This window comes from Scophthalmus maximus, chromosome 13, assembly GCF_022379125.1.
Source record: "Scophthalmus maximus strain ysfricsl-2021 chromosome 13, ASM2237912v1, whole genome shotgun sequence".
Lineage (NCBI taxonomy): Eukaryota > Metazoa > Chordata > Actinopteri > Pleuronectiformes > Scophthalmidae > Scophthalmus > Scophthalmus maximus.
The window spans coordinates 14,995,151-15,011,093 of NC_061527.1; the positions used below are offsets into that span (position 1 = coordinate 14,995,151).

Here is a 15,943-nt window from a genome sequence, read left to right on the forward strand (position 1 = left end):
AAAGAAGTAAAGAAGCCTTAATGGGGCTTTCAAGAAACCTTTCAACTTACTGCTGGTTTCTTTAATTCAAATGTCACACTTGTACGACAGGGAGTCGTTAAACACACCAGAATTTCCCTATGAAACAAAGCCATTGCTAATCTAATTTCCCTAATATTTGTGGTTTTTGAGATGTGGTAGAAAAACAAATGTACATAAGAAACTCTTAGATCCTGGGGCAAGTTCCTGCTAGTCCCGGACTTAGTTCCTGAAACAATTTCAATGAAAGTCTCACTGACATTTGTATTTGCTGACTAAAAACACTATTTGCTAACTTTCTGTCTGAAAGAACTGGCTGGCTGTCTGATGGCACCACAATACGTTGATTATGATTTTGGCAGATGCTACATGGTGGCTAAAAAGTGTGAAAGATGAAATTTCTTCCATATTCATTTCTCAAGTCACTATTATCAGTCTCAATCCCTCCCACTGATTATAGTCAACTATCTCGTTCTCACTCAAATAGAGATAAAGCACAAGTGACATATTTAAAAAATGGAAATTGGAAAGGAGATTGGTAATAGGTGCATCAAACGAACTTTCGTCAGAATTGTAATTAATTGCACAGCTTGTGTTGCAGCTTTTTCAGACATGCGGCTGTGGGTTTACAATGAGCAGCAGGTGATTTGCAGGAGACAAAGCAGACACATGGACACACCTGTCAGAGAGTAGAAATGTATTTTGCAGCTGTAAAATACCCAGAATATGGTATATATTGTGGGCCCGTCTATATAAACAAAACTGTGGATACTAGGCACTAGGCACTTGACACCTATCAGGCCATTACTCCTACCTAACATCCATGTTGTAGCAATTACAGCGACATCTTCATGTATTCACTTCAAAGATGGTCCGTTTAAAAAAACTTCTAAATAACAGGGCAACTGGAAGCGGGTGTGATGAGGACCTGAGTGTCTTCTTTGCAGCATTTGAATGTTTGAAATTTGTCTACATGGGGCAAGTGGACGGTAAGAGCATATCTAGATATATGCTTAGACAAAGAATGAAAGGAGGGCAGCAAGCACAAATCTATTCCAGTTTTGAGAAAATTCCTGGTATTATCTTCCTTCCAAAGGACTCTTAGATGTCAATTTAATCATTTAATCAAAATGCTTGTTGTACTGGAACAGCAGTTATTTTCCCACATGACACAGGTTTCACAGTTCGCAACTGCTCAACTAATTGTGATCCATCTTCAACCTGACTTCTTTCTTCCTCTTCCAAGACTTAGTTGGGAACTTGTCCACCGCTGAAAAATATTGAATCTTTTCGCCTTTTTAGGTATCCAGACGTAATTAATTTTCATATGCTCACGTATACAAACATAGACACAGGCACTCAACTAATAAAACAAGAGCAAAAACTTTTAGATATAATCTAAAACTTCAATATCTTCTGTGAATGGGTGGACTTTTTGCCCAGGTGGTTTCCGCTAAAACAAAGCTTGAGTTTGGACGCAACTTTCATGACCAGAAATGACCCCTTCATCAGCGACTTCATCAATCTATTTCTAAGATAATTTTTTTGTAAGATAGGTTGAATTCATTTGTATCTATGCGTTCCAATCCAACTCCATTTTGGTCAGGTTTCCATGACGCAGTATTAAAGCATTGGAGGTATGAAATAAATACTTAAATAATATTCAAGAGACGAGGGAAGCGAGTAATATTCTGAGGGAAAAAACAACAGGGAATTAAAATGGGATTTGTGGAAAAGCTGCACAATATGACAGACAGCATGCTGATTTGAACGCGGTAAAAGCTTTTGTTTTCTTTTGGGCTTAGTTTATTCCTTGTATTTTCCCCTGTCTGTCACTCTGTCTGTGGTTTAAGCATGGCACTCCTCATTCTCGCTCAGCTGCCTCAGTGCCAATTTGTCTACGCCTGCAATTCATCAACTCACCCACCCTTCAACTGCCAGAACCCTCTTCACCCCAATAAGTCTTCCCTATCACATAATAACCCTATCACCTGTTGGCTTCACCCAATGAAACATAACAGATTCTTGGCTAAAATCAAAGAACATTTTCTTTCCCATAAATTTACAACTTTAATGAGTAATAGAATATATAGCTCCCTTTGTTGTTATGGTTTTATTTGTCTCATTGTCACAAACTTTTTAACACTGTTACATGAACCTTGTTTTAATTGGTTAAAGCCATGTATTGTTTTTTGTCTGCATTCTTTGTATGTCTGTACCTCAGCAACATTTAATATGAGGCTACTCCCTCGTGTCTTCTGAGGTTTAAAAAAAAAAGGTAGCATAAAAGGAACAATGCATAGCCTGCGCCATTGTATATAGGCTACTAGATATACACTATATATATATATTTGATAATATAGTTTCTCCCATTAGTATTGATCCGTAATGATGAGTCAGTTTTTTGATCCCGCCAGTGACAGGCAGGCAGGATTCAGCATAAACTCAGTAGATACCACTTTCACTTTGCCCGTTCAGGCAACAAGCATACAATTCTCAGTAGCAGCCAGACCTCGTCTTAACACCGGCTTTGCTCTGTGTGTGCGTCGTTTACCCCCCACGACCGATCAGCTCCAAAATGAATCATCTGGAAATGAACCGCCCAAGTTATATCTCCTCCAAGTTTGGTGAAAATCTTTCCATGCGTTTTTGAGTTATGTCACACGCACACTCAGACACGCACTAAGTTAATTTTGCAGCACACTTTACAGTTTGAAATTAAGAGCTTGTGTATTTTCCTATATGAACACGCACACGCTCCCGGCTATGGTGAAGAGCAGGTAATCAAATAATGAAGATTAGGTTATTAACATCTCGGAAAGAGTTCAACTGAAACTCGCAGGTAAAGCTAGCAATTTAGCCCTTTTCATAACTGTACCAATCTACTTATTGGGAAAAATTAACATTCAGACATGAATTGAGAGATTAATATAACATGAGATGGTTTTAATGGGGCGATATTTGTCTGTAATAATGAGCCAGACAGGCATGGACATGAGAAAGACTGGGCAGTCTTTCACAGGCCTGACTGCCACATAACTGCCGAAACTGGGTGTGTCAACATCAGTTTGCTCAGCCAACAGAGCCGCCAGACAAACAGTGCAGAACTACAAACACCTACCTGCCTTGCCTAAGTACCACACTGTGAAACTTCATTTTTCATCTGCTAGGTACAGGATTAGGATTTCATATGTATACCTCTGAAAAAGAAATGTTTGGGGTGGCTGACCAAACAGGTATAAATACACCACCTATGCAAAGTGGACTAACAAGTATTTCTTTTATGTCAGAGGATCAAATCGTCTACTCTTTCTATGACATAGCAGTAAAATCACTATCGATAATTGATACCAAAGGGGCATACAAATTAGTTCAGGATACTTGAAATTCTACAATGTTGAGTCTGCTGCTACCAACATCTACAAAGCAGTAAGGCAGAGCACAATAAAAAATGACAGAATACACTGACTGGTACAACAGTTCATTCTGTTGTTGTCACCACAGTCTACAGTTTTGTGAGCACTGCGTCTGTAAATGGTCCCAACTAATGTAAACGACATTAAGGTAAACTATGGGAAAATACAGACACGGGCTGCCACACGCCATTATGAGCCCCATTTAGGGCAAGTTTGCTAGAACTTTACCACTGGTCAATGGTAAAAGTATAAACTGAAATTGGTTTAACTAATTAACCATTACATTTTTGGTTTAATTTTTCCAGTTTATTCTGTCTTACCAACTGCCAAAAAACACAACCTATATATTTTGGTAGATATGACCGTCCTAACATGTCAGCAATCAATAGATGAAAACTATAATCGCCTTACGCCTGCAGCAGTAAATCTTTTGTTAGACCACCAGTGGCTTGCAGGAGAAAATGCAAGAAATATAGCATAATTTACTAAGCAATGTAATGAAAATGTATTCAGTACCCCACTTACAGCCTTGAGTAACAGTCAGACTCATGGGTTGAAAGGGTTTTATCTGTTAAAACACAATTTGCTGCAAAGCGGAACAGAACAGACACTATTTCAATATAAACCAATATCAATTTGGCTTAAATAACTGGCAATTAGCCAACACGGTCACACCAGAGAGACGGGTCATGCTGTATGAGTTGAGAGATTTTTGAGAAATAAGCTCACATGGGTGATGATTAGCATTATCAAACTTGGCTCAGCCATTAAGTGCTCAGAGACAGCTGTGGAAGTACTCTGCCTTCAGCACTGCTTGTTTGTCCATGAGGATAACTCGGATACCACAGGGCAGCTCTATGATGCTCTGTGACGCTACTGTACCTACAAAACACTCTCACGAAGGACTCATGGGTCATTTAAAATCTGTGTGGGTTGTTCATCTGTATTGTCTGAAAAGTTTGTTATTTCTACAAATCCCGACCATGCTTGCCGTTACCTTGACAGCAGCTAACAGGGATCTGAATAAATATGGCTAAAGCAGTGCTTATCTGCTTAGCTTACTGTAAGGCTTACTAAGAGAAACCATAATAGGCATAGGTAGGCTCCATGCATGAGACATCCTTGGGTGTTGCCAAAAAGCAAACACTCATTAACCCAGATACTACCGACTTGTTTGAGCGGTGTGCACATTGACAGAAGAAGTGTGTGCTCAGTGTGTGTGTGTATATATACTGTATCCTGACTCCCATTTCAATTATAAGTTCAGGTAAATACCCTGTGCCTAGTGCGTTAGCTCGTTCAGGTGTACAGAATCTGCCCCTGATGTCGTGGTTTTGAATCTGGCTCACAAACGCTGCTAGGTGCCCTCTCTCTCTCTGCTGCTCCTGAGCTTTCACATGACAAACAGCTGCAGCCCTCAGACAAATGACGAGAACCAAATCCAGGTAAAGTTGTGTTTGAAAAAGAGAACGAGTGACAAAACTTAAATCAAAGTTATACATTGAACTTTTTTTCTGTAGGGGTTCTCTGTACAAGGCACAGCAATGCTGCGGAGTTGTGCCTCAACAGTCCTTCCCTAAAATGTTATCACATGATCACATGCAAACTGGTTTTCTATGTACATGATTGACCAAAAATGCTGACGTAATATCCTTAAAGGTGTACAGTATTAGAGAAATTAATACGAAAAATCCAATGTATTTGTATTAAATCTGTAGCATAAACCTTCAAGAAAATGATAGAAAATGGCAGGTATCTGATTTTGAAACAGAGCAAAAGCTTACTAAATTGATTCTAAACCCATTTTGTTTTTGTTTACTTGAAACAGCTGTATAGAATATTGTATACATAAAAGAATGGACCAGACGACAACATGTATGTGAAAGGTCAAATAGTGCTTCTACCCACAAGTCATTATCAACTGGCTTGCAGGTGCCCTCAGGTCTACAGAGGGTTTTTTTTCCACTTTCCTACAGAGCTCTGCAGCATCTCTCTGGTCATTTCTCAGCTGTCTGGCCTGCTACTTCATTGTGTTGGTACACTCGTGCGGCTGTCATAGTGGAAAAAAAACAATGTACACTGCATGTACAAAATCAAACAGCAGACAGCCAAAGTTCTTGAATGAAGATATTGGAACATTAATCAGATAAATAGCAAGAATGTTCCTCTCTGGCTTTAGGAGACCCAAAACAGAGTTTTAAGGGGGGGCAGATTGGAGCGACATTCACTGGGTTCACTGCAAATTAATTATACTGTTTTGAATTCGCTGGACCTTTAAATGGTGAACTTCACTGTTTGTGAAGTTCACCATATCGACTTTTGTAGGTTATAATGTGTCATTGTGTTTCACAAATGCTGGAATTAATATCAAAATCTTTTGTAATCTGAAAAAGTTGAAATATCTCCATTTTGGCAGATATTCAAGGAAATGTCTAAACAAAAATATGGGTATTGCTGTGTGATACGACACACTTGAGAGGCTGACACACCTCTCCTCTAACACTCTAAACTCTGCATTTATCTAATTTGCAAGCAGCATTTCCTCAAAGGTCTGAATAATTGTGATCCAATAAATAAATGAATAAATATGTTGATCTTTGAGGTTCTAAAATTACAAGGCACAGAAATGAATTCGTCACAGACTGGTGCTCAAACACAGACAATGCTGTCAGGACAGTTTTGGAAATCGCAAGAGCAGGGAGAGGTGGCACCTCCTCTTACCAAGCTTGTAAAAGTGAAAAATCAAGACTATTTTAGAACAATAATATAATGTGATTTAGCATTATTGAATATAAGAACCACAAATTACCCAAGCAATGTGTTTAAGGGACGAGTCAAATGTTCCTGACATGCCTGCTTTTCCCCGTTGTGGGACGAATGAAGTAATGTCTTATCCAGGTTTTACAATATGAATACATTTTCACAGAAGGAAAAAAATATGTAGCATCTGTGCAGCGTTGCATTAGTACACGTTTTACAGGTTTTTCCATCCATATGACTGACTTACCCTTCAGTCAACAGTGGATCCACATAGTAAAGTGTTTCACTTTCTCAAGTCACTGTTTGCACACTGCCACAATGCGTAACATAAACTTCTCTTTCCCTCCAAAACTATCCTTTTCCTTTTAACAAGGTACTTTCACGCTATGACACTTTAATTATTTATTGTTGTATTACAGTGTATTAGCTCAATTTGTCTAAACAAAACAAAAAACGCTTTTTAATGTGCAAGTTGTTTCTTGTCACAATATAAGAAGTTGGTATTTCATGGTCCTGAGAAAATAAATCACAAGAACATTATTAAGAATATTTAAGAATATTTTGCAATAAAAAGAAAAGCTGTTTTTATAGAGCTTTAGATTTTTAGAGCTTAGAAAAGCTCTTTCTATAGCCTCTTATATCCCCTACATACTTTCGTTTTCATCAAAAAATTTCAATTGGTAAAAATAATAATTCAAAAATTAACATCAGACAAAGACAGTCATTCCCACATAAAGATTCACTGAAGAAAGCTCACAAACTAGTCTAGTTACTGAATGTCCCTGGGCTCTGGCTGTACACATTTAATTACTTGTGGCTTTCATTAGCTACAGAGCAGGAGGCAGAGCACTCCTCTGACCCTGGCTCTTCCTCAGCCGGCATGTCTACCATGCATTAGCTAACCACACCACTGAGCAACTCGAGCCTGTTGCTGATAGAGAGCTGAAACAATTGCCTCTGCTTAAAACATCAGACAAAACCACCAGTCTTCCTTAGAGGTAGCATAGAAGAATTTTAGATGCTCATCAAACCAGACTACAGCATAACTGCTATATATATTTATTTTTTTAAACAGCTTTTTTAGCCTCATATGCAATTGCAAAGGTGAGTAAGAGCAGGTTTAATATTTCTAGCTGAAATGCTTGGTTATAGATGGTGTTTCAACTCTACCAGCAACGTTGATTAAGCACATAACTAAAACTTTATTTGTCAAAGTGACACACAAGAATAAAATCCAAAACTAAATGTAAGAAGTCACAAGCCACTGCAGATGAAAGACCAATACATGTGCAGCCAAAAACATAATAAAAAGCTTCACTATGTGTGAAGGTCTGTAAAAGCATCATAGAGTCGAGTCCATAATAGGTTCCAAATGAAGTGAGACACCCAGAGTGCACTATAACTAGATAGTGTTAAGATACTTCTCAAACAAGCCCAAACAATGTGACAGCAGTCTCCCTCAACAAACTAAAACAAAAAACTGCCTTGCCTTCTGCAATTAGTACATTTTCCTCAACAACAAAAAAAATCAGGTTGCGTGGATGTCTTCCAAATCTCTCTCTTTCAATGAGTCACAGTACCAGTGTCTCATCTGTGAGCAGGAAAAGCAGAACAAAAAAAATATTTCCCTCCAGCTGAAACACTTTTGTATTTTTCTAATCAATGCTTGGCAATATGTCGGCCAACTGAACCAACAGTTGCCGTTTGTGCGTTGACAACTATGAATCAAGGCCAAAAGATTTGTCGCCTACCTCACTGTCGGTTAGCTTTTGCTTTTGTGTGTGCACCGGAAAATCTAGGTTTTTGCCGCAGCCCAGGCTCCGTAAATCGAAAAAACAAACACAAAATGGTGCGGACCGCACCACACAACACTGCAGGCACAGTTTGTAAACATCACTCTTTCTCCAGAATCACAAAAACTGGAAAAGCAGTGCGGCGACACAAAGAAGTTGTATTACACACAAAAAAAACAACAACAGATTTCAGATAGTGTGATATCTGTTCTTTTGCCCCTAAAGATCTTATTTATTCTGCCTCACCGTTTGCAACGACAGAAAGTACAGATACAGAAGTGGTCAAATGAGGGGAGATTGTCCATTAGTTACTCGATCACAGATGGCGTTGTTCTCTCGTACTGAAAAACAAAATGGGTCCGCAAGTATACTTTGGCTGCCGTTAATATAACTGGGTGGCCCACCCAAATTAAGTATTTCTATGCAAAACATAAAAATTCATTCACCTTTGACAATAAACCACTGAGTTGCGCAAGTGTTCTTTAGTATGTTACTGAATCCCTGCCAGTTCTGGGGATACTGTTCTGTAGCCAACCCTAAATTTGACAATTTAGCGTGCCATAAACAAAAGAAAGTTTTTTGTCGTTATAATGCCAGATTTATGTCTGCAGATGGAACGGCCCATTCTCTGGAGAACTCTCATTTCCCAGAGCAGGCCACTTCAGTGGAGTCCTTTGCTAGACCAGACACCAAGACAGCACCGTCTCCCATATAGCGGACTTAAAACAAACTCTTGTTCATCATTTAAACTGTGCTTTAGAGGAAGATAAAACTATTGTAATGTCAATACAACGACGAAAGGAAAGGTGTCAATAAAAGGCTACTGCTGACGGCTGGATGTGAAAAGCTTATCTTAACCAAAGTCACCAGAAAATGACCATGTCGATTTTTATGACCCTGTACCAAAAGTCTTCACTTCCCAGAAGAGACTGCTCGTTATCCCTTTTCTGTAGAAAACTTTCTATCTGTGTAATATGAGTTGTAGCACAAGGCATGACAAAATTCAGTCTGGTTTACTATCAGTAAACTCGGCGGAGAGCAATTTAAAGCAAACCACAAATACATGCTAGTAAATGACAGTCAGGCGGCAGTGAAGCCTTATCTCATCTGATATGACTGATCGTCCAACTTATTCATAAGCTCAATGTTGACGGACTTTTACAGTAGAGGTTAAAAAAAGAAAAGAAGCAACAGAGACACGGGCTGTGATCTGATTATTGGGCCAAACAGTTTTTCACATTATTTTTTTTCTTCCTGTGAGGGTCTGTGATCAAAGATGGACGAGTAACGTGGCTTTTGGAGACACAGCAACACACAATACATGCAACGTTTCGTAATATGTAATTCAGCCGAAATTATATCTCACAAGTTAGGGGAAATTCCTCGGCCAGTGGCAGCTGTTTGCTCTCCTGCTACTAACCCCCTCATCAGACTGGGAACACCATGTCAACCACTTCTTGATCTTGCATATCACATCACAGACAAATCTTGTGGTGACCAGGGTGATGGGTCGCTCTGTACAGTACAATCAGAACCAATAGCTTTTGCACTATGTGGTGTGTGTGTGTCTGTGTGTGTGTGTGTGTGTGTGTGTGTGTGTGTGTCTGTGTCTCTGTGTGTGTGTGTGCGTGTGTGTGTGTGTGTGTGTGTGTGTGTGTGTGTCTCTGTGTGTGTGTATGAGTGTGTGTGTATGAGTGTGTGTGTGTGTGTGTGTATGAGTGTGTGTGTGTGTGTGTGTGTGTGTGTGTCTGTGTGTGTGTGTGTGTGTCTGTGTGTGTGTGTGTGTGTGTGTGTGTGTGTGTGTCTCTGTGTGTGTGTGTCTCTGTGTATGTGTGTGTGTGTCTGTGTCTCTGTGTATGTGTGTGTGTGTGTCTGTGTCTCTCTGTGTGTGTGTGTCTGTGTGTGTGTGTGTGTGTGTGTGTGTCTCTCTGTGTGTGTGTGTGTGTGTGTGTGTGTGTGTGTCTCTGTGTGTGTGTGTGTGTGTGTGTGTGTGTGTGTCTGTGTCTGTGTCTCTGTGTGTGTGTGTGTCTGTGTCTCTGTGTGTGTGTGTGTCTCTGTGTGTGTGTGTGTGTGTGTTAGAGATGCCATGCCAGTGTGAGTCGGTGTGTGAACCCGTTGCAGTCAGTCTCACCCAGCAGCAGCAGCTTCAGCTCCCTCCTCGCGTCTCTCTTGTCTCGCCGCAGCTGCTTCTCGATCTCCGAGTTGATTCGTTTGGACTCCTTCGCCTCCTCACTCAGGCAACAAGCCATCATGGAGTCTAGAGTCATCACCACATGAGCCGAAAGAAGCCCGTCTGACAAGGGGGCGCCGGGCTACACCTCACACAGAGCAGGAATCGAACACAACCCCTGCTCGAGAGCAACAGTTGGCTTCTTCCACGGGTCTCCACACACTTGTATCACGGAGCTCGAGGGGCTGACAGCAGAGTCGGCCCCGTCCTCGTCGTGGTGTCAAATATTTGACAGCTTAGTCAAAGCAGTGAATCCTCGGGCTACGGGGAGTGACAGCTGACAGAGAAGTTGCAATGCAGCGTGTCCGCGAACGTCTCACACAACCAGCGACGGTGCGAACGACCATGTTATTCGGGCTGATCTCAGTTAGCGCGCTGACGTGCCGAGTCGGCGGATGGTCTGCGTGCCAACACTTCGTTCTCCGGTCCCCGTGTCGTCGGTCACCCGGGAAGAATAACGCTCGCAAAAAAACCCCCCACGGTGCCACATTTGTACGATCCCTCCGCTGGTTTCCCGGCCGAGCGCAAGCCTAGCCGCCCCGAAACCACCGCCGCACGCCCGCGCAGTGACAACGAGCGCCCGTCGAACTGTCCATCCACCGAACGAGCAGAAAGACCGTCCCGCCGTCTGCGGCACTCGACGGACCGGTCGAGGGAGGAACAAAAACTGGCGCTTTTACAGCCGCACTCGGAGCAGGTCTCCTCCCGCAGACGGAGGCTCCAGCGGCCGGGGAAGCTAAACGGTCAGGCTAACTGTTAGCTGGCTACGTTAGCCCAGCTAGCCATCCCCTGGAACTGTGGCACACTGGCTAAACCAGACAACCAGCGAGCTCGGCCTGACAGAGCTCCTCCGGCGCCTTCGACCACGGCTCACCGATGGACCAGGAGCAGACCCTCGGGATCTGAGAACCGCCTGACTGACAGTCAAATGGACCCTTGTGGTCCGTGCATTTTATGGCTCCTGCTGTTTTTTCCTGCTGCTGCTCCTGGTGGTGGTGATCGCATCTCGTCACCCACTCCTCAGCCCCGGTGTGGCGCTGCTGCCGCTGACGTCGCCCGGGATAGAATTGATTGACGCGCGCGAAGAGGAATGAAAACGGAGCTTGCGGGGTTGGGGGCGGGCCCTCGCCGGATGATTAACCTCTCAAGTTTGCTTGAGCGGAAGTCTTCCTGTTGGAGGCGTGTCGGCGAGAAGCGGCTGACATCTGACTGGACGGGCAACGCCCATCTCCTGTCAAAGGTAAGAGTCAATAATAATGCAAGATGATCCATTTGATTGGGTGTAATACGGTTTTATGCATCATATTAAATATTTTTGTATCAATGATTTATTAACACCTATTTTCAGCTACTTTGTTATAACTGTTAATATTGTCTTTGTATGGACATCAATCATCACTATTGGACTGACACAAAGCAGCATTTCCATATTGTAGACGATTAGGTTGAATGGTCATTTTATGACTAAATATACTCTTGGGAGATAAGATGAGATAAGATAAGATACGATAAGATGTACCTTTATTGATTCCCCCACAGAGGAATTTTTATTAATTGCCACAGCAGCACAAAGGTGTGGCAGCACAAGGGGGAATATTACAAGAAATAAAACAAGAAAATAAAAAAGACTCTTAGGTAAATAAGATTAAATGCCAAATAATTTATACAATAACAAATGCTAAAAGGGAATACAGTGCAACGTAGTGTGCTGTGCATTATGAAAATAAAAGTTAAGTGACTTTGTAAGATTTGTAAGATATATGTAGTGGACTAAATAGTACAGTACTTCTATAGAAATGTATAGAAGTACAAGTTTAAAGTTACAAAAAATGAAATAATCACGCACATGTACCTTAAAATTGTGCAATACGTACTAAAAAAGTACTTGTTTGCTTTCCACCACTCCAGTTCAGTGGATATTTCTATGAGAATGAGACAGAGCAGGGGGATGATGGTAATGATGACAGAAGCAAGAGACAAAATATTTCGCTGCCATCTTAATCCAAGTTGAAACAAACAAAAATGCAGCTCTGTCATTGTTAGAGAATAGATTTTTTTTTTATGTAAACAAGCTGGCAGGCAATGTTGTTGAGCCAAGTGACATCTTGTGGACATGTGGTGTAGTCGCAAGCGTGAGGTTCAATAAAGCACCATTTCAGAGGACTGGGGTAATATTTTATTTATGCCTTGTACTGAAAGACATGCTCTCTGTGTTTGACCTGTAAGAGAGCCTTTTTATTTTTAATATATATATTTATTTATATATATATTTAATTGTGTGGCTGCAGGCAATACAGAGATCAAGTCTCCCGGAAACACTTAAATAATTAGATTTATATTAAAGTTTAAAGTTGGCTAACGTGGCTGGTCGCAATCTCGAATGCCAAAGACACACAATGCAACCTGAAAGAATGTGGTGCTTCAGATTTCAAGATAGTCATAGTTGGTATGTTTGGAATGATCAGGGAAAATCTCCAGACATGACTCATGAGATTACAGCCTGACCTGCCTGCCCGCATCTTCCTGGACTGCAAATCATGCCACAAGACTCCACCCACAGGAGTGACTCACAACTTTATTTAATCACTACATCACTGAACGAACAGAAACTTGCCTTTTGTCTATACAGTGTTGAGTAATAAAGTTCAAAAACAAAAATTGTAAAAAAAAAAAGTGTTGTGCATCTGACGTAACCCTGACCTCAAATGGAAAGTCCTCAGTACAAGATTTACTGAAGATGCAAATGACAAGAGTGTAGGATAACTTATTTTAAAACTATATTTCCTGCCTGACATTTTAAGGTGAGGATAATTTTGCATCCTTGGTGTGTTCTCCAAACAATAACAGTCAAACATCTTGTTTGAACAATTGTGTTTAAATGCTGCCAGCAGAACACTTTGCATTATCCATGTGTATAAATCTGTTGTTCAAAGTGATGTTAACAGGAAGGCAAACAGCCGGCGGCGCTCCAACATCTCCAGTATGTCCCAGAGTCGGCTGGCTGTTGTCAGATTAATTATTGATCACCCCCTCTTTCCCACACCAGCCGTCGACAGGGGACAAAGTCTCGCCTCCCGCTCTTCTTCCTGCTGGTCTTTTTTGCTGCTGACTGTAAAGATTCATCAGGAAATGGCACGAGACGTATGGGGCCTGTCTATTTATTCAGTGAGTTGTATATCATTCTTGGAGATCCTGCTTCACCTCTTCCACCACAGCAATTATCCAGCTGCCTCTAACTGGAAGGACGTAGTGGTCACAGTCACAATGGAGTGGGTGATGGGGATCAAAATAAACTTTAACTTAAACTGAAAAGGATGTGGCAGATCATTTTCTGTTACCGTCAGTCCACACCCACTTTATGCAGAATTCCCTCTCTCACTTCTTCTTTGTTCTTCTTAGTTTTCACATGTCCCTCGCCCCTCCCCAACTCTGAATGCCTTCTTTCCATACACCAATTTCATTTTAACATATTGTCATCAACTACAATTCTGATGCAATTTAGATTTAAGTGGAAAAACAAGTTAATGACAAAAAATAATACTGGTTAGTTAAATACTATCTACATTACAATGATAAAAATGCACACATGCATACAATGGGAAACATAAATTCATATTGTGCTGTCCGTTGATGCTTATGTAACTTATACTGTTGTATCTCAAATATCAAAACACACACACAAACACACACGCCCACACATTGACACAGTATAGACACATGACAAGTATAGGCCCATGTAAAGGGACCTTGTTTGGACACATTACACCTATCAAATAAAGTTGTACATTACTTGCATCAAACCTCAACCTTTTATACATTTACTTTACAGTAGCAGTACCACTCCATGCACACCTCGTCTGCTCTTTCACCTCACCTTGTTCCCATGGCAATGCAGAGCTCAGTATCTGGGCCCATGAGAGCCTGGACAAACCGGTCCTGCTGGCTGAGACAAAAGATTGTCATCCAAACAGGAGCGAAGGAGGAGTGACAAAATACCTGCTGTACGAAACTGCAATGTGGAAACTCACAGATTTCTCGGTCATTTGCCATGAGAGTAGGTCATTTTTCAGTGTTATCATATTTTATTCAACATATGTGTCACATATATGTCATCGAAAGGCAAAAAGTAATGATCCCATGGAAAAAAAGGTTAGTGTGAAGATTGTCACACGGTAAATTGATAGTGATTCAGAAAGTTAATTGAATAAGTTATTCAGAAAAACTTGTCATGACGTGAGTTCACTCGAGCTCTGCTGAGACAAGAGGCAGGGAGCCTCCGCAGCAGCCGAAACTTTATCCTGAGCGCAGCGCAGCGCTCTCATCCATGCTGCGCAAATAACACGGAGTTAGAGAAAGTCGTCATCCGGTGGTGGTCTTTCAAAATAAGGCGGTTCTCTGACCAGGCCCAATGCTATAACGAATAACATAAAATGAACACTTGGGTCAGACTATTTCAGACAGATGATCTAATAAGAGAAATGTATGTAAATACTGTATGTTATGTTTTATAATCGCTTCATCCATTTCAAGTCAAATCTTTGTTTGGCATTTTTCACCGATGACTTAAAAATGTATTTCTTATTTTAATGTTCCTTTTTTATTCCCTCATGTAAATAAATACGTTATGTATTTATGTACAGACCTACACACTTAAAGGGAACAGACTGACAGTTTCCACATGCAATAAAACATAACAAAACGCCAACAGCAACAACCCCAACCCCACTTTGAAGTTAAATTCTCTGTCACTAAAAAAAAACCCGAGACTCTAACTTTGTCTTCAGTAGCATTTGTCCCTAAAAAAGTGTTCCGAAAAACCAAAGAAATGTTTCATTGAGAGTTTGGCAAAACAGATTTGACGATGTCTTGGCAGTTAGCATATACTTCAAACTTCAAATTCGTCATGTCAGTTTAAACCCCTCGAGATGTATCATTTTGTTTTCAAATGGGTCCCAAACATAAGAGCTGTACTTTTAATGTACAAAGTGTCAAACATTCATACTAACCATCTCAGACGGCGACACGTCCTGTGCAACATTCATGAAACAATCCGCATGACTAATCCACATGAATCTTTTTTTGGAACAACATACCTGAGGAGTGGCCAGCATCAACGATGAATCACGTATTGTGTTGCAGAATAACACTGCTGCTTAGCACAACGTTTTAAGCATGTGGCACCTTTGATCACAATACAGTTCATTATGACAGCAGCAACAGCAGGTATTAATGAGAGTTATCTCTGTGGTTTGTTTCACAAATCAAAAAATTATACAAGCAGCTAAAAGAAACAAAACTCTCAGGCGGTCATACTCAAGTTAAAATATGTATTAACAGCATATGCAAAATGTGTATCAACTATAAAAATAATAACCCATTATGCAGAGAATTGGCTTGTGTTAGTTTGCCTTTCACTACTGGATGATTATCTTGAAATCTTTAATATGTAAGCAGCATTTTAATTTCTTCGCTCATCAGACGATGTGGTGACTATTGTACCTGGTAGTTTATCTCACAGCATCTCATTATATTTGTTATGTGGGCTCCATGAGTAAATATACATTATTTTCAAACATTAAAAAAAAAAACATTACAAAAATAAAGTTGCAATTGTCCTAGAACCACGTCAAACAGCGACGACGTGCTCTTATTTTGTCCACGCAAAGCACCTGACTTCCGGCGCCGCTGCGGTAACTTGCCGCTCCCTCCGCCGCCTCGCCGCCCTG

The 15,943-nt window shown here is 40.9% G+C and overlaps 1 protein-coding gene across 2 annotated transcripts in view; it reads right to left on the reverse strand.

Annotated features, from left to right (window-relative positions):
- The window catches only part of LOC118318614 (guanine nucleotide-binding protein G(q) subunit alpha), a 32,617-nt gene extending 21,354 nt beyond the window's left edge, over window positions 1-11,263 (reverse strand). For both annotated transcript variants that reach the window (XM_035648439.2, XM_035648440.2), the window contains exon 1: window positions 10,119-11,263. In XM_035648439.2, coding sequence (XP_035504332.1) covers window positions 10,119-10,254 — 136 coding nt within the window. In that variant the 5' untranslated portion in view covers window positions 10,255-11,263. The remainder of the gene's footprint in view (window positions 1-10,118) is intronic.
- Between the last annotated feature and the right edge of the window lie 4,680 nt (window positions 11,264-15,943).